Here is a 17,978-nt window from a genome sequence, read left to right on the forward strand (position 1 = left end):
GCCCTTGAGCACCTGAGGAACCCTCAGGTGAGCGACCAAACATCCAAAGGGTTCCAGTTGTAACACATCAGGCACTACTTTAGAGCAGATCCTCACACCACACACCTGCCCCCATAGGACAGACTTTTAAGTGTAGTGCTTAAAGATGCAGAGAAACAGCAGCTGGCTTTGCAAAACGGACTAACACCTCCCCAACCCCAACACCACCCAGTTTGAATAACTGCAATATTTAACTATACTGGATTGAAAACTTCTGCAGATCCCCCATCCTGCATCCCCAGATGCCCCCCCAAATTTTTTTTAATGAGTCTATATCCCAGCATTCTGGCACAAGATGCCAACTGAGCTGAACTTAAGTGGTATTTTTAGCTTTATTACCCAGTATAATTTTTGCAAAAGTTCAATTTTTCAGATGTTACAGGGAAAAGGGATGAAATGTAAGTTGGGTCTGTTACAAAAGAAAGTTTCTTTTTATAGCATGCCAAAACTTCCACCATTCACGTTGAAAGTGAAGTAACCACGATAAGCATTTGGATGTGTATCTAGACCTGACAACATTGATTAACATTTACCCATATTCATGTGATGGTCAACAGAAAAATAAATTTGGAGAGTCTGAAACATTTGTAAGCCAAAGCAAGATGCTTGGATGACCACACCAGATTAGGTATGTGGTACAGCAGACACCAAGACTTGCAGGTGGGGTTTTTTTCAGTTATATGGAAGAATCAAGGTAACAGGCAGGAGCATGTTGCTGGGTCCTCCTTACCCATCACCCCCAAATTTAGCTGAATCTGACCCACTTCCAACCTAACCATGTCACTCTGCGCTAAGAAATCAAAGCAAGCCAAGGCAATGTAACATGCTGCAATAATTTACTAGTCATCAGAAGCGACATTACCCTCTGTACATGCAGGTGCCACAGGCACAATCCAGAAGAGCACACCCAGGAGGACTGATGCAAAACTAACTTCAGAGGCTGCTTTTTGCCTCCGAATTTTCATGGGTTTGTTTCTGCCGAGCACCAAGCCAAACCCATCCCGCTAGGAGAAGAGGGTCCCGTCTGCATCTATGCCCTTATGCATCCAGCACACCTAGGTCTTTCTCCTCTCCCCTAACAATTATGATTTTAGAGAAACAGATTCGCCTCTGTGACTCTGCACTGGTTTTATTCTTAGCCTGACTAAGGCATAAGCATAAAAATAAAATGCTTTGCATAAATCTACTGTAGCAAGGCTCTTATTTCACTTCCAGGCCAGTTTTTTCCAAAACCACTAAGCATTAAATGCAGAAGAGAAACTGTGAGAGAGGAGCATTCTGAGACGAAACAGAAAGTGAGAGCGATGGCCTTCAGAACAGATCAGCTCCTGTGGTTAAAGCATCTACAGCATTTCCAGCCACACAGCGCTTGCCTGAGTAGCACCCAAAAACACTGCCAGCCTCCCACGGGAGGCTACGAAAGAAAACAGGGACATCGGGAGAGCCGTGAGGGGAGCAGACAGGAAAAAAGCAGCTCAGAGAGTTGCGAGGGGAATGCAGAAAGAGAAACAAAAACAATGGAAGTGGCGAGGAAGAGCAACAGAAGAGGAAGCGGAGATGCACAGTGGAAATGAGCTCTTCTCACTCCTCCCTTCAGCCTCGGGAGCCACAGACCAAGCCTGACCACACAGCTTTATTTTCTACACTGAAGAAAGCCGATGCAACCAGTTACAGCGACATGTAGCTTCACAGAAGTGAGGGAGGTGGGGGTTTTTGTTGTTTAGTGTTTTTAAGACGTTTTTAAAATGCAGGACAGTCCAAGGGAAGAAACCAGAAGGCAAAGGTGCCACTTACATTAGCACAACGAAGCTAAACCAGCACAGTGACTGAGCAGTCAGTACCAAGATATAACATAATATTGCCCAGGTCTCACACAGCCCTCCTCCACACCACAATGCCGTGCAAAATACTCGCTTAATGCAGTCGGGATGCCCATGGCCCGGGGGGAAGGCGGAGAGCCAGTACCTTTCATTGCCTGGCTGGAACTCGGAGAGCAGGGATGGCCTCCGCCGCTGCGGTTGCATGATAGACCCCGGCGGGAGGTGGGAAGCAAAATCCCTGGAATGATGCTGGTACTCCAACAGCGCGACGTCCTGCAGAAACAAACACAGAAGAGCTTGTTAGGCTGGTGGCAATTTTCAAGCAAGCGTTGAACCCTGACAACTCAGAAGAAACCATATAGATACTTGCCCTTTGAAGCACTGGGTGCTAGACCACAAAGCTCAGTGCTTTTCCCCCCTCAAAATGGTTCCCAGTAACTCCCAGTCCCACACCACATTGGGATGGTAGCTCAGCCCCTGGTCCAGCCTGCCTCTGGCCTTTTACTGGGGCTGCTCACAGGCTGGCTCCTGCAATGGGACCCCAGCAAGCTCAACCCAGCCGCCCAGCACGCACACAGGGATTTTTGGCATCCAAGCAGTCCTGATGACAACTTCAAATCCAAGAGGAAGAGTAGGTAAGAAGAAAATTAAAAGTCACAGGATACTTTCAGCTCCAATAATCCACACCGCAGTATGGAGAAAGAAAAAAAAAAAAAAGAAATCACAAATGTTATCTTGAGAGTGTCCCTTTAAACACAGCTCCCCTGAGCTGAGCTCAAGGGGTTTGAAAGGACAGTTTGCTACTTATTATGTGTACGTCCCTTTTGTTCCTTGACCCTTGGAGAGTACAGTACAGTATGTTCCTGATTTTAATTAAATAAGAAGCCCTCCTGTTCTGTGCCACAGACTGATTCCAGCAACAGTATTTTAGCAGCTACATTCAACTGCTATTTTTTATTTGCAGATAGATACTTGACCAGAAGACTAATCATCTAATTAACTAAGACCTTCAGCAATGGCATAGAAAGCCCTGTCACAGAATATCTCTGGTAACACTGACACACATTTACATTAGAACCAATCCCACCTGGGAGTCTATTTTGAACAGTTCTCAACTGGAACAAAAAAGCTCCATCTCTCGCAAAAAGAAAAAAGAAATTTCAGAGTCAAACACCCCCCCCCCAAAAAACCTCAACAGATAAAATACCACATGCATGCAGCTGGGGGTGTGGGCAGGGGACTGTCAGCCCTAACAGCTGCAACAAATTATTTGATCAGATATAGTGAAGATTGACACGCTCCAGCACAAGGAAAGCTGGAGAAGTGCCCCAGCAAGGTGCATGGCAGGCAAAGAAAGGATTTGGGAGCTTAAATAGCAACAACCTGCACCCAGAGAACCCCCCCTCCCAAGCTGTAAGTGAACAGGGCAGCCCAGCACCAGATGCCATGCTCTCCTCCAGCCAGCTACAGAGTAGAAGGGAATATCAAAAGCCCAACATCTTTGGCCACCAGAGGGTAAAACAAGATGTTTGCACAGTAGCTTTCTGGAAAGCCAGGAAGAAAAACAGAAATTGTAAGCACTTGGGCCGGGGGAGCCAAGAAAAGCAGATCCCCTATCCCGCATTCAGGTGCTCTCGCACAAAAGCTGGAAAGGCCAAATATCATACAGAGGAAGGGGAATGGTGGTGTCTGACGGCCACCACTTCTCCTTATGCCTAGAAAGGCGCGTCAGTTTTTGGAATCAGGTTCACTTCTCCCCAGCATCAGGCAATAGTGTGGTGCTGCTCCTTTTCTGTTCTGACCAATCTTGGGACACACCAGGAACCAGGGCCCTCCGCCAAGCCCCAAACTCCTGGTTTCCACCTCCAGCCTGGCCATTTCAGACCTCAGCCTCTGAGGCAAGGGGTGTCTTCAGACAGGTTCTTGTGACATAAGGAGGGCATTACTGGTACAGCGTCTACTCATCCTCATGGCCATGTTCCATTTTCTGCTATAAATCCAGGTGTTAAGGGAGGATGCTACGCCATGACACTGCTCTTCCTTCAGCTCTAGAGTCCATCCCTTCAGGACACCATGGGGGGCTGCAGAATAGAATATGCCATCGGTCCAACCACAGATGGGACAAACTCAGACATCTGGAGTGAAGGAGCTCATTAGCTTTTACAGCCCCAGCCAAAGCAGAATTGCTGCCTACGAGTTACCCCACATTCACACTCGACCTGGTTTTTGTGTTGTTTTTATAAAAAAAAAAAAAAAAGAGCAACGCAGTGCCTGACATCCACCTACAAAACACACACACCATGTCTGGGAAGACACACCAATAGGCCCACAACCAGGACCGTCACCTTCTGTGGGCGTATAAACAAGAATTACCCGTCTGGGAGGTTCAAAGGCTGTGCCTTTGAGAAAAAAAGAAGGCTCTTGCATGTCCCAAGAACCATCTGTTCTTCCTTTTCCCCCTGCCCACACTCAGCTGAGCTTTACCTTTTCCTCCTCTAACCTCTGTCAGAAAACTGCTGGTGGAGCTCGGAGCCTGCGGGCATGGCCCGAAGTGACAGGGAAGCTCGTTACGCCAGGCCTTTAGCTCGGGGCTCAGATGGCAGACGTAGCTCCATGGCTTCCCCACCAAGGGCAAAGCTTGTGAGCACCAGCTCCTGCTTTTCCAGATGTCACCCAATTCACTCTGACCTGCTCCGCTTTGCTCACATCAGCATTTGGTTTTACGAGAAGAAAACATAACCTAAAAATTAGCGAGGAGGATTAAAATTGACAAAATTCTGTGCCATGTGATGAACTGTCAAAGGAACCACGGGAGACCTGGCAAAGACGTAGGTGGATTAATTGCTCAGAAAGTTACTACAGTAAATTGCACTGTGAGCTATGACACTGTTTGTCAAACGCAAATGCCGAAAAGGTTTACGAGCTGCCTTCAGAAGAGGCTTTAATTTTGTTTAGCAGTGTTTTAAAGATATATGCTGGGAGGCACCTTGCTGCCAGTGCCGCTGCACCTTCCACACACGGGCAGAGACAAGAGAGCAGTGTCCAGTGGGTGCCATGTGAATTCCCCACTGCTGAGGCACACAGCACAAATGTGGTTTAGTTCCCATCCTGACCTAAGATTTCTAGTGCAGCCTTGGCACCTGCTCAAGGGCAGCTGTAAGACACCTGAAATAAAACAACTAAAAAGCTCTACAGCCCCAAGCTACATGTCGCTCCTTTTCCTCTCCATTGCTTTGCTGGTTTTTGCTCAATTCTATTTTTTTCACTCATCCTCTCCCTCCTCCTCTCTTTGCATCTCTTCCTGCCCTCTGCAAACACTCCTTCCACCCCCCCCAATCTGTTGATGTGTCTGAGCACCTTCTCCAGGGCCCTCAGTTCTCCCATTGCCTCCAGTTGGGACTTTGTTCCTTTTACGCCAACCTTCCTGTTGTTCCTCGTGGTTCAGGTACTCCCACACAGATGTACTTTGTGGAAATTTTGCAGAATTTCATAAATTCAGTAAATGTGAAGAAATAGAAATTAAGGGAGCAAAAAGAACATGGGTAGTCTGGGGCTCTGGGACATCAGCAGATTTGGGGGAGTGGGAGGAGGGTTTGCAGAGGGCAGGAAGAGATGCAAAGAGAAGATGAGCACCTTTTCCACTTCTGTTGATAGAAATTAAGTTTCTTTACTCAGGCAAAGGAAGAGGAATGTTTCCAAAACAAAACCAAAGCAAAGCAACCAAAATCACTCTGGAAGTCTCAATGTCAAGACCTTATCATTCTCCTGATAAAACAGCAGCTTTTCAAAATATAACCCCGGGTGAAAGGCACTGCGTCCCCTCTAACCGTGTAGGCAGAGTATAAACAAACAGGCCTCTAGACTGCACCGTCTAGAGCCATAGACGGTTTGAGAACCAGCCCAGTGGTGCCAAGGCTGAGCTGCCATGGTTGGGGTTACATCCTCCAGCCCCGCACCCCCCTCTCTGGCAGCAGCTCTCTGCCGGTCACGAGAGCAGCGCTTTATTTAGGGTAGTCCCTTGGGCATCCATCCTCTCCGACGGAAGCGAATCCACACGATGCCATGGGAGCAGCCTTGTAAGCAGTCGGAAAGCTTGTCTGAGCAGGGGAGATACAGCCCAGACACAGCTGGCACAGAGGTTCCCCAAAACCGCCTCTACTGCAGAGCACTGGCGGGAGGATCCCATCCTCCAGCACAGACGTTTGTCCCCCAGCATCTCCCCAGCACAACCCTGCTACGCACATCCTTGCTCTGGTGCCTCCTGCTCCTGCAACAATCCACCCACCGATGCCCGGCCAACCCACACTTGCCAGGGGCAGCAGCAGCAGGCCTGGGTTAGGAGCAGACCTGGAAAACCACGGAAGTCACCCAGCCAGGAGAGGAAGGTTGGATCCCTGTGGCTGGGAGCAGCTTGACATCCAAGTGCAGTGAAGAGGCTGGGTCATCTCCGTCTTCCAGTCCCAGAAGTGCATTGCTGTCTTTGTCCTTCACAAGCCACCTGGTGTTACACCATGCCGGACAGCTGCCCTGGCCCAGACCATCAGCCTTGCATGCAAGAAACAGACACTTCAAAACCAGCAAGCCACATCTCCAAAGCTTAGGGTGAAGCCAGCTAACTAAAATTAGAAAAACAAGGAAAATCTACATTATTCAGTTTCAAACTATGTACCTGCACTAGCTCCCGAGTACGTCACCTAAACGAAATCAAATCAGGGAACAAGCTCTTCAGGGCTCAGCCTCACATTGCAGTGCCCCAGCTCCAAGCGACCCACTGAAACAGGGCTGCACGCTGCCGTAAGCAGAAGGGACACGTAGCAGCCATGTGGGGCTGTGCGGCTGCTGCTTCGGAGGCAGGTGATGGGGAGCACGGACAAACAGCTGCTGGTACCATCTCCAGGACTGCAGCTCCTCATAACAGATTTCGGGTGCCCACAGCAGAGCATACACTGCAATTCAGCAGTCAGCTGGAGCCACAAGTACCCAGGGGCAGACTTCAGCATTCCATGTGAACGCTGCAAACCCCTGGCATTTACACAGGGGTCTGATTCCCTCTCCCTTTCATCAGATCCGCTTCAGTCAAAGCCTGACATGGGTGATGCCGAAGACAACAGACCTCACGACCGCTACCTGCTCCGGCGACTGGTGAGGAAGGGTCTTGCAGGAAAAACAACTGAAATGCAGCCGCTTTCTGCCAAAATACAGCCAGAGACCTGCCCTGATGAGAGCTGGCTCCAGCGGGTCTTTCTGAGCAGCTCCTGGCCCCACACCACGAAGAGCCACTGGCTGGGCTGAGCCAGCACCAGCAACATCGCCAAAGACAGACAGACAGACACTGAGAGTGCCTACAGGGCCATAAATCACCCCAGCAGAGCAATGCAGCATAAGGCCAACGTTTAGATAAATGAAATGCTAAAGAGCCAAAAGCGGCCTCATTAAAATACACTTCTTCATGCTGCAGACTGAAGAGGTACTTGGGCCCAGCCAGAGGTGCCGCAAGCATCCTTTGCTGCCAGCAAGGAAGGCTGGACATGTCCACGCTGCCCCTGCCTGGGGGTGCTGGGAGGGGGGGCCGGTGAAAGCACTCCCAGTCTCAAGGTCTTTTTGTGTTATTACTTGATTTGGCAGCACCGAGAGCGCCGTCTCCCTCCCCCTCCTGGTAAATCCTTTGACCCTAAATAACCTGAGTCTATCAGGCTCATTTAGATACGCTAATCAAACTGTCTAAAGCCAGGAGACTGAATGCAGTATTACAGAAAAGCCCTTGGCAACACAAAACCAGAGGCAGCCCCACGGAAAGAAAAAAAAAAGCTTCCCCCATCCCCTTTTTTTTTTTTTAAAAATTTTTTTTAAACTTTCAGCCTGCTGCCTTACCTACCACAGTAACTCCAGTAAAATCTTCTGTGCTGCCCCCTGACCTCAGGATAACCCCCACACTAAACTAATAACTGCACACAGCCACACAGCCTTTCTGCCTCTCTCACTTTCTGTTTTGAACGCGTGCACTCGCTGGTGCGCTTCATTTCTCCTTGCCCTGCTTGCAGTTGCCTGGATCCAGGTTGCCTGACCTCCAGCGAGGAGAAAAAAAGGGAGGTTTGAAAGCGATGCTGGAAGCACTCCTGGGTGCTGACCCGCAGCGCACAGAGCCAGACAACACTACACCATGGCCAACAGCAGCTCTGACCCTGCTCTCCTAGCTCCAGCGCAGGGCACATCTATACAGACAAGGCATCTACCGACTGCTGCGTGCAGATGACATTCCCATGGCTGCAAGAATTAGCCCCCGAGAAGAAGACCCCAGAGACACGAGGCCTGCAGAAAGGAAGCCTAGAGCTGCTTTTGCAAGAGAAAGGCAAACTGCTCCTCCTCTCTTCCTCTCACCAGCAGAAAAACAAGTGCAAACACCCAGTGCTCCTGGCTTCCTTGGAAAACAGCTCTATAGCAAACCCATGGAGACCTACAGTGCAGCCAGATGAGCACCTGCAGCACAGCTCAAGCAGCCTGAAGCATTAGATCCATCCCCCATCGCTTACCACCTCTTCAGCCGAGAAAGCGACCAGGAACTCCCCACCGAGTTTCAGTGCAAAGACAGCTTCACTTAAAAACCACCGGCTCTCGCTCTGCAGTGACGCCGAGGAGAAGCGGTCCCAGGGTCAGCCACCACATCCGCCAGCTGAGCAGGCTCCCCAGCGGAGGGTGGCATCGGAGCAGCAGCCACCTCTAATCACGGCAGCGCGCACAAGCGGCGCCTCACCTGCGGACCTCCCCGGGCACAGGAGCCCTCACCCAGCTACAAGCCGCTGCCCCACACTGTCCTTGCCACCTTTTACAGGCAGGCAAACAGGCCAGGGCACGGCACACGCTCATCAAGGAGCAAATCCCAGCTCCTTGCCACCTCCACCAAGGATTAGGCTGTGGGCTGTTCGTTATGAGCTCGCCCAGTGTTGTATTGCAAATAATTTTTATTTCTTAACAACGTGCTATTTCTGCTGAAGCACTCCCAAGCGTTTAGCCTAAACGAGGCCGATTAATAATGGCGTGGTCCAAATAGCGAGCAAAAAACAATGCCAGAGCAACCCTATTTATTTCACTATTTATAAGTTGTCCCTTACCTAATTTCAGAAGAGGATGCCTGGCCCGATCCTGCTGTTCGTGAGCAGCACGCGTGCCATTCTGGGCACTCCTTTTAACCCCAGGGGAATGGATGGGTGAGGGCAGTGGGGCTGGCGACCCCACGAGCCGTGACACTGGTGGCACGCAGAGCCATAGCTGGGCACTTTACAGCTGCTGCCCAGCATGTCCCACACTCCTCTCATCCCCCCCAACATCATCCCATGGGCTCTGGGGGATCTGGGGAGCTTGCTCCACCCCACACCTCACCTTCATCCTGGGTGTCCTGGTTTCCACTGTTTTTTCCTGACAGGAGAGGAGAGAGCTGCTGCAGACAGCACTGCCCAGAGCAGCGCCCGCACCAGCCATGTGCTCCATCCCTCTCCTCCTCCTGCTTTTGTGCTGGTGTTTCCCCAAATCAGAGAATGCCCCTGCGCCTCTTATGCCCAGAGCTATTCCCTATACAACGAAGACTGTCAGAGGGGACACACAAGTCAGAAGGGCCCAACATGGTGGCCAAGACTTGACTGCACAGCCTCGGACCGCAGACCCATCCCGTTCCCTCCGCGAAGCCTATGGCAGGTCGAGCTTCCCACACCCCCGGGAACATGAAGCCAGCACGGAGCAGCATATCCCAACTTGAAACCTGCAAGGGCATCTGACCATCCAGCAATTAATTTTTGCAATAAGCTGCTGCTTGAGCCCCTTGACACAACCCTGACTGCAGCAGGAGGCTGGGCCAGCTATCGGTGCCACCCGCAAGCCAAGCAGACCAACTCCCCCGTCCAAGACGGGGTGGCCAAAGCGGCACAGCCACCACTCTGGTGGCTTTGCCAGAGACAGAGATGCCCCCCACCCCTGCTCTGCACACCCTGAACTTTGAAAAAAGAAGTTGCTTCAAATGTCTTTCAGCCAGCAGCGAGCATGACCTATTTTAGCAATAAAAAGAAAAGCTCTCTGGTGCCTGGATACCCCTTGGCGCTGGCAGCACAGCAGTTGCTCATCAGACCGAGAAATGCACTTTTTCGCCTTTGCCTGGAGAAAATAATTTTTCCCAAAGCTGATTCAGGTAAGAGGAAGGGGGGAGGTTTGGGAGGAACCAGGGCGGTAGCAGAGCCATTGCTGCATGAGGTCCAGAGACAGCACGGACTGCGGGGGGACCAGCTCGGCGTACAGCCCATCACCCTCAGGCTCCCCAGCAAAGAGGAGCCATCCTCTGCTACAGAAAACCTCCACTGAAGTGCAACGGAGGTAGTTATTGATCAAAACAGGTTGTCTACAAGTACACTGGTGTCTGCCTCACTTCCTCCCCAAAACCCCAAGAGGAGCTCAGTGCAGATTTAAAAAACAAAAACAAAACAAAACAAAAACCAAAGAAAAACCCCCACATACCAAAAAACCAACAAACAACAACTCTTTTACAATCAGCTCTACTGTTGAAGATAACGTCAGTAATAAAAACCTGGCTGAATATATGCATTTTTATCTTGCCTACGGGGATGCAACATGTGCTGAAAAGACAAATGCCCTTATTGTTCTGACACAGTCTCATTGCCATCCATCTCTCAGAAGCTGCTGACTTGGCCTTTTGTTTTAGGAGGTGACCACACTGCGCGTGGCCCCTTCTTGGAAGGCATTGATTTCTGCTGCCATGCCTGCACTGAGGCCACATCTGCTGCCAGCACCATTAGCGTCTGTACCAGCTGCACAGTAATGCATCCTTCCCGACGCCCTCTCCCCCGCCTCTCCAGCAAACCGGGGCTGTCAGCAGCGTTTAGCTGTCCTGTCTGAATATGCCATTCACGGAGAAGAAGTCACGTCTCGGTGGGGGCAGCTCTCAGCTGTTGTGGCTTCCCAGTCATCTGACCGGTGCCGGGTGCTGGAGCCAGCCGCCAGCCCTCTCCCCAGCAGCCAGAGGTGCCCGCAGAGCAGCAGCGCGTTCATTACAGTGCTGCTTTTGAGTCTCTCTCCATCACAAGACTTTTGTCCCAGCCTCATCCAGGCGCCTTTGAGCCAAGAATGACCCGTCTGCCCTTTCTCCACTCCCCACGCCTGGCGCTCTGCTTCCTGAAGCCACTTGTGGTCACGAACATCCATGCAGGATGAGCAGCTCTCTTCACACAACAAACCCCAAACTTCCACCTTAAAAGCACGTTTTGCTCATCATCGCATCTCTTCTGCAGTGGAGTCCCCCACCTTCTCCTACCACACACGCTCCCACACAACACCCATAATCTATCTCTGCAGGTCCATGTAGGACCCTTTCGCCTTTCCCCCACTCGGCTCTCCTACACTTCCTCACACCTCCGCAGCAAATCCTTCAGTTCAAAGAACCCGACTTGCTCAGTATTTTGAATAAACGTGGTGACAGTGACAACCAGCAAAAGCCCCCAGTCTCGCAGAAAGTGTCTCCAGGAGCTGGTGGGGCAACGCAGGCAGAGTCAGACTAGGAGTGCAGGCAAAGGCTTTACATCTCCAAAAGTGTCTTCAGTGGGTGTCTACCTTTGCCAAACCACATACGCAGCAAAAGTTCTTTCTTCCCCTGTGGATTTACAATCTTGAGATCAACCAGAAGCAAAGCATCACCCTCTGCATCAAAGCATATCCAAAAAGCAAGTTAGGGAGCAACCACAGAAGTTTACAGTAGCTTGCAGAAAAAGAACTGTTTTGGATAAAGGCTGTATCCTACGGAAAATGAGCTTTAAATCAAACTGCTGTAAGCCAACTCCTCCTTCCTGGCAATGGGAGAGACACCCCAGAGCAGGGAATTAGGTGTCCTGTTCTTTCACCTTCGTGCTCTCCCAGTCCCACAGCAGAAAGCCAATTCTCCCAAATCCACCGCTGAGCTGCTCAGAGCTCATGCAGTCCTTCACTGGAAAGGTACTCAAGAGAGGTTGTGCCGAGTTCTCGTGACAGACCCGATTAGAGTCAGGATTTCCAAGGTACATTTTTGATTTTCAAGGCATTCCTTAAAACATTAGCTGGAGCCCGGCAGGCAGAATTCAGGATGCTAATCTCTGGCACCAACCGCCCCCCGCTCAGCTGCGCAGCTGGTAGCAGGAGGCTTTTCTTTGCGCTCGGAGGTGGTTGGAGAAGGCTCTTCACAGCCTGGGGGATTTCAGCATTTGGCACCGTAAACTCTTCCGTTCTGCAAGTTCCTGGAGCACCGACACAGACTGGCATTTTGCTTCCAGCAGATAAAAGTGTGAATAACTACTCCAAGGAAAACCAACACAGCAGCAAAGGCACCATGTGCTGTAATGCGAAATACACTGCCTCTCTGCAGGCTTACCTGCTGTCACCTTGCCACGCTGATCACGTCACTGCGGAAAGGAGCTAGCTCCTGCCATCTCGGGAGCCTGCATCTCCTTATAGCACCTTCCACAGCAGGATGCTGGGTTTAACTTGCCCTGCTCAAACTGTTGGGAGGAGGAGTCTGGGCAAGGAAGGCACTCAATTCCCTCCAGGCCACCATTTGGCTAGGACACCAAATCAACACACAAGCTTGCACCAACCTCTTGTCTCTGGTTCAGACAGACAAGGAATTTATTTATCGTGGGCCAAAAAAAATGAGCGATCGGGCCGGGACGCTCCTGCGCAAGTGCCGTTTTGCAGGCGGGGAGTTTAATGAAGGAACTACAGAGCTGCTTCCAGACAGGAGAGGTGGCATGGAAGAAAGCAAGAAGGTCTCAAAGCTGGAGCAGAGGGGTTAAGGAGGGGGTTAAGCTCACCTTTCCATCTCAGCTGAAGCAGTGCACAGGGAATGCAGGCAAACAGCGTGCAGGAGGCATGCCGAGCACCTCTTGTTTTGCAGGGAGGGGATTCAAGTGACGATGGAGCACCAATTCCATATGCATGTGCACACACCCCAATCCTACCAATCCCCAGACCTATTTGGTTTCTCTAGTAGGTAAGACACTAAAAGCACCCCAAAAGCAGAAGCTGTTTTGGCACAGAGGCTACTGACCCCCAGCATTGCCTGCAGCTGATACCACCCTCCCAGAAACCCCAGCCTGCATCCAAAGCTGCATCATTCCTGCAGCTCTGAAACGTCAGGACACTAACAGGAGAACTGTGACTGGTAAGAAGGGCACAGCAAGAAACTGGATCCACACAGGAGAAAGAGAAGGGAGCCCTTCTGTCCCCAGGGAATATTACTGATCACAAAGAGGCTTTAAAAGGAAAGGGGGACATGTACTATGCAGAGAAATTGATCTGTTTACAGAAAATATCTGCAGGTTGCCTGAAAATGAATATCCTTCATGAGAAAATTTCCTTTGAGAGAGCATGAACTTCCGACATATTAGAAGGTTAAGAGCTTAAGTAAAGTGTTTTTTCACCTTTAGCTAAAGGTCACGGAGCATTCAAACAATTCCTCCGTTCCCAAGCTGAACATGACAGAAGTCAACTAAGCACCCCAACATTACAGCTAATGAATATGGAAAACAAAAACATTTCCCCTGCAGTTTGGCCAACAACCACTCAGTGCTCTTCAGAAGAAACTGCTGATTATTGGTGATTTTAGTTTTACCTAAAGAAAGTCAAACAAACCAGAACCTTTTCATCAAGCTTCCTTCTCCCCTTTAAAAGCATGAACACTTGTCAGAGATTTTAAAAGTTTTTTTAGTAAGATGGAATTAAATCTAGGGTCATTATAAAATACCACACCATTTTCACATCCAACCTCCCTGAAAGCTGTTGGGACCTGAGGTCCCAGTGAGAAGGACACCCCGATACAGTTGGGGACAAACCTACCCTGCTGAAGAGCCTGTTTGCTGCATCACCCATCAGAGCTCAGTCTGGATCAGACCCATGGGTTCACAGCCCTGCCCAAAGCTGGCACCTAAGAGTGAAACTAGCCAACAAACATCCTCACTCAACCGGTACTGGATCTTCTCTGCCAGCTCCAAACTCAGCAGTAACTCCTGGAACGCGCTGCTGGGAGATGGTGCCCATAAGTACAAAGCATATTTCTGTCCATTCACTTGAAATGCATCTTTTTCCCCATTTTGTTGGATATTCCCTTGGGGTTTATACAATGGGAGAAGAAAAATGCCCAAGAGTTCTTCCACTGCCTTCTGCCCCTTCACAACATCCCCTCTCACTTGCCTCATCTGTGAAATCAAACAGCTGCAATCCTTTAAATCACTTTTCATAAAGTGTCTCCAAGCCTAAAATAATGTCACGGCTCATTTCTGAGCTCAGTATTCCTGCAGCGCCGCATTTCCCTGGTGCGACTGTCACAGTTGGACTGTGATTATTTATTTATATTATAATAGCATTTGCAGCCCTGCTGTTCTCAGCCCTGCGCACACACCCAGGAGGTGACCCAGGGCGTTTCCACCACCAGGATAAGGATCCTTAGGCTGACGAATTCCCAGTTCTCAGGAAAGGATGTCGTAGAACACAGCAAACCAGAATCAAAATCTAATTAGTTGCAAGACATGCTCATGTCAGGTTGGTTTTGGCCTCTCTTGCTTTCTTCCAAACAAGCTCTCACTGTGCAAACACACCCCATGACAAAACTGACCTGGCCAAGACATGCAAGCAAATACCACTTTTAATATTAAACAGCGCAGCAACTTCAAAGCAACCGGGCTCTCCTCTCCCAAGCAATCCCACCAGAGATCCGCTCTAGCCCCAGAGCCATGGCCAGGCTCCAGCTCACGGCGCCGCCGAGCAGGAGACACGTGTTTGCAAACAGCTGAGGGTGGCAGGGCAGATCATGCAGGGACACGCTTGAAGAAACGCTCTGCCTACCCTCACGAGGAGAGGCAAGGTGCATTCCATTTGTGTGGGGCTAACACACTTCTACCGACAGGAGCCTTTTGGCTTTCCATCCCAAAAACTCTCAGCCCGGACCTCTCCTGCATCCAGACACCTAAAAGGTATCACATAACTTGGGAAGATTACATGCGGCTGTAAAAATAGCTTCTAGAAGTGAACGCCAGCAACTTCTTCCAACATTAATACGATAGAATAGAAACACTATTCACACTAGCCAGAGAGCAGGGCAGGTTGGAGAAACCCTGAGCTCCGTCTGACTTGAAAACAACTGCCCTGCTTGGTTCAGTCTGCTGTTGCGACACTAAGGGGAAGCAACTGGGGTTTGCAGGAGAGGAGGACTCAACACCCCAAGGCTAGGAGCCTTTCGCGCTCCTCCAAAATCTATCTCCACACTGGGTATTGAGGTTTCTTTGGTTTGTTTTTAAATCATGGCTTTGCAACAAATGCAGGTCTTGCTCACCTGGTCACATCCTCCTTCTGCTCGAGTTTCTGATAAAGAACGAACTGGGATTTTCTTCTTGAGACAAATGCTCTTGTTCCACCCCACCTCCCAAATAAACACGCTCACACCGATGGAAGCAAGACTCCCATAAATCGAACCAGGTCAGCGTGTCTCATACCCTGGATGAAAAGCTTCTTTGTGCAGAAGCACGCAGGCCCCAAGCGATCTAGATGAGCCAGCTAACGCAGCCAAAAGCTCGTCCTGTGCCCTGCTTAACGTTTCTATTTCAAAGCCTTTCCAAACTCTGGCTCTGCTCACCATGCCACTCTGCTGAAGCCCAGGAAAAAGGGCAGATGAGGGAATTTCACCCCTTCATTGACACTTCATGGGTTTCCAGGCTTTCAAGTCAAACCCCTAAAATCATCACAGCACAAATTTTACCATTCAATAGCCGTCACTGTCAGAAACATAACCCCGAGACAAGGTCTCCTCACTGACAAGCTTACAAGCGCCTTCCTGTCTGCGGCCACCTCACTGTAACCCACCAAGAAGCAGCTCTAAAGAGCAGCCTTGCAAGCATGTGCCACACTCCAGCACCTAATAAGATTCATTTAAGCAGCTTCAGCTGACTAAAGCTGTTCCACTGAGGAGAGTTTTTTCCATTAAGGTCTTAACCCTAAAATATTCAACCACCCAGGATGAGCAAGCAGAGACATACATGAGTGACGTAGCACATAAAGGAGAGGCTGGATCCAGGTGAATTAACCTGTGCAAGCTCCGGTGCATTCAACAAAACACAGCCAACAAAAAAATCACCACCAGTTTATGTCTTGATCCAAGAGAAGACAAGACTACAGGTCAAAGGTAAGAGGGGGGAAAAAGTAGGGAAGGACAAAGTGGGAAAAAAAAAAATAAAGATCAGCAGCTCAGTTTTCTTTTTGTTCCCCAGGAGTGCCACCACCAGCCAGGAACTCCAGGTAGAGGGGCAGGTCTCTTGACCGAAAGACAGGCGGCAGAGGTTCGCCCCGGCAGTCTGCCTGGAAATCAGGAGAGCTCTCCCATGGGTGTGAGGAGCAAGGACCGGGCTCACTGGGAAGCGGTAAGCCCACGCGCAGGAGAGGATGCTCATTCCCTTGTGATTCGGCGCTAAGGAAAGGCCATGCAGAAGAGGGCTGGAGGCCACAAGCTCCTGCTCCACATGGATGGCCAACCTTCCCCTCTCCCCCCAGGCTGATGGCTGCATCCAACCAAGGTTGCTCTTGCCAGGAAGACAAACAGACTTGGGTGCTCAGAAGTCATGAGCCAGAGCCCACAAGCACCACCACAGCAAGTGCCAGGAAGAGGCTGGAAAGGGAGAGAAAAGCTGAAAGCACCATATGGAGAAACAAAAGAGGATCCCACAAGAGAGGAACGATGAAATCCCATACCACAGGCACGGAAACAGTCTGATTTCTCTGTAACAGCCACATCCGAGACCAGCACAGCTGAACCACTGCCCCAGCAATGGGGACGCACCATGCAGCTCCTACCCTGCGAGCGGGTAGGGAAGGAAAGTCTCTTGCCTTACCGCATGTGGTCGAGCAATCTGAACTGGGTAGGACATGGCGTGCGGGGGGTAGCGCGGCTCGGCAGCACGCCAGCTCTGCGTCACGGGCTGCGTAGATCCAGACATGTCGGAAGAGCAGGTGCGGCGGTCGCTGCTTCCAAATCACCAACAAAGGATTAGGAGAGCCAAGAGCTCCTCTTCATCATGAGTGTGCTTTCCAGGTCACACAACATCTAGAAGCAAACGGGAAAGCAGCAGGTTAAAATTAAGCAAACCATGGTTCCACAAGACAACTGAACATCAAGCCTTGGGTGATCACCAAAACCTGACTGCCCTCGCAACTCTCCAGCAGCCCTGTTTTCCACTTCGCAAACACCATGGCCAAGTTTTTGCTGTGGATTACTCCTATCACAGGGAAGTCCAAATACAAGATTATCCCAAATTCATCCCATCCGATTGCCCTGGAAAGCCAGGGAAAGACTGGTCCTGGAAAGGACCAGGCCTGCAAACTGCCGGCAATTTATTTGGGCCCTGTTGACCTATGTCTCCAAGTCTCTTGGAGATGAGTATTTTTTGCAGGGGGGGGACTTAGTTCCCAAAAACACAAGTTAGAGTTTTGGTACTTCAATGCAAGGTCCAAAGGCACAAGGTCCATCCCTCAGCCCATCCCTTTCCCCATTCACGCTCTCACACATCCGCACACATTTCTTTCAGTGCCCTCATTTCCAAGCTGTGGCCATTTTTGCAACTACCTGCAGGTAAACGCTGATCTATGCCAGGAGGGACAACAGGCACCAACCTCCTCCCCAGCACCCACGTCCACCCACGGGGCTACACTAAAACCCAATCCTAAAGCACACCACACACCTCCAGTGCCACCTAAATCAGCCTTTCTGATTAGGACCAAGAGCCAGAGAAGACACCATGGCCCTGAGGATATTTTCACAAACACCCCTGTCACCCACACATTCGCTTCTTTAGTACGTGTTGCAATTCCTTTCACAGCTGTAACAAAATCAGGAAAACCAACAAAGTAGGAGGACCCACCTCAGCCCCAAGAGGAGATTCACAAGTTACTAATTTTTATAGATACTTCACATAGTTTGTTTGGTGAGGATTTTAAGCCTCCTGGTTTTTGTCTGGATTTCAAGGAAAAAAGTAACAAATGTCTAAGTGCTGCCCTTCATCACTGCCAGTTTAAGGTGCATTAACTATTATTCTTGTATTAATGGTCAGT

At 50.1% G+C, this 17,978-nt stretch overlaps 1 protein-coding gene across 9 annotated transcripts in view; it reads right to left on the reverse strand.

Moving 5' to 3' along the window:
* Positions 1-17,978, reverse strand: part of NCOR2 (nuclear receptor corepressor 2) — a 258,338-nt gene that overhangs the window by 165,193 nt on the left and 75,167 nt on the right. For all 9 annotated transcript variants that reach the window (XM_075041437.1, XM_075041432.1, XM_075041438.1 and 6 more), the window contains exons 2-3: positions 16,763-16,974; positions 2,005-2,132 (exon numbers count right to left, since the gene is read on the reverse strand). In XM_075041437.1, coding sequence (XP_074897538.1) covers positions 2,005-2,132; positions 16,763-16,867 — 233 coding nt within the window. In that variant the 5' untranslated portion in view covers positions 16,868-16,974. The remainder of the gene's footprint in view (positions 1-2,004; positions 2,133-16,762; positions 16,975-17,978) is intronic.

This window comes from Buteo buteo, chromosome 11 (genome assembly GCF_964188355.1).
Source record: "Buteo buteo chromosome 11, bButBut1.hap1.1, whole genome shotgun sequence".
NCBI classification, from domain to species: Eukaryota; Metazoa; Chordata; class Aves; order Accipitriformes; family Accipitridae; genus Buteo; species Buteo buteo.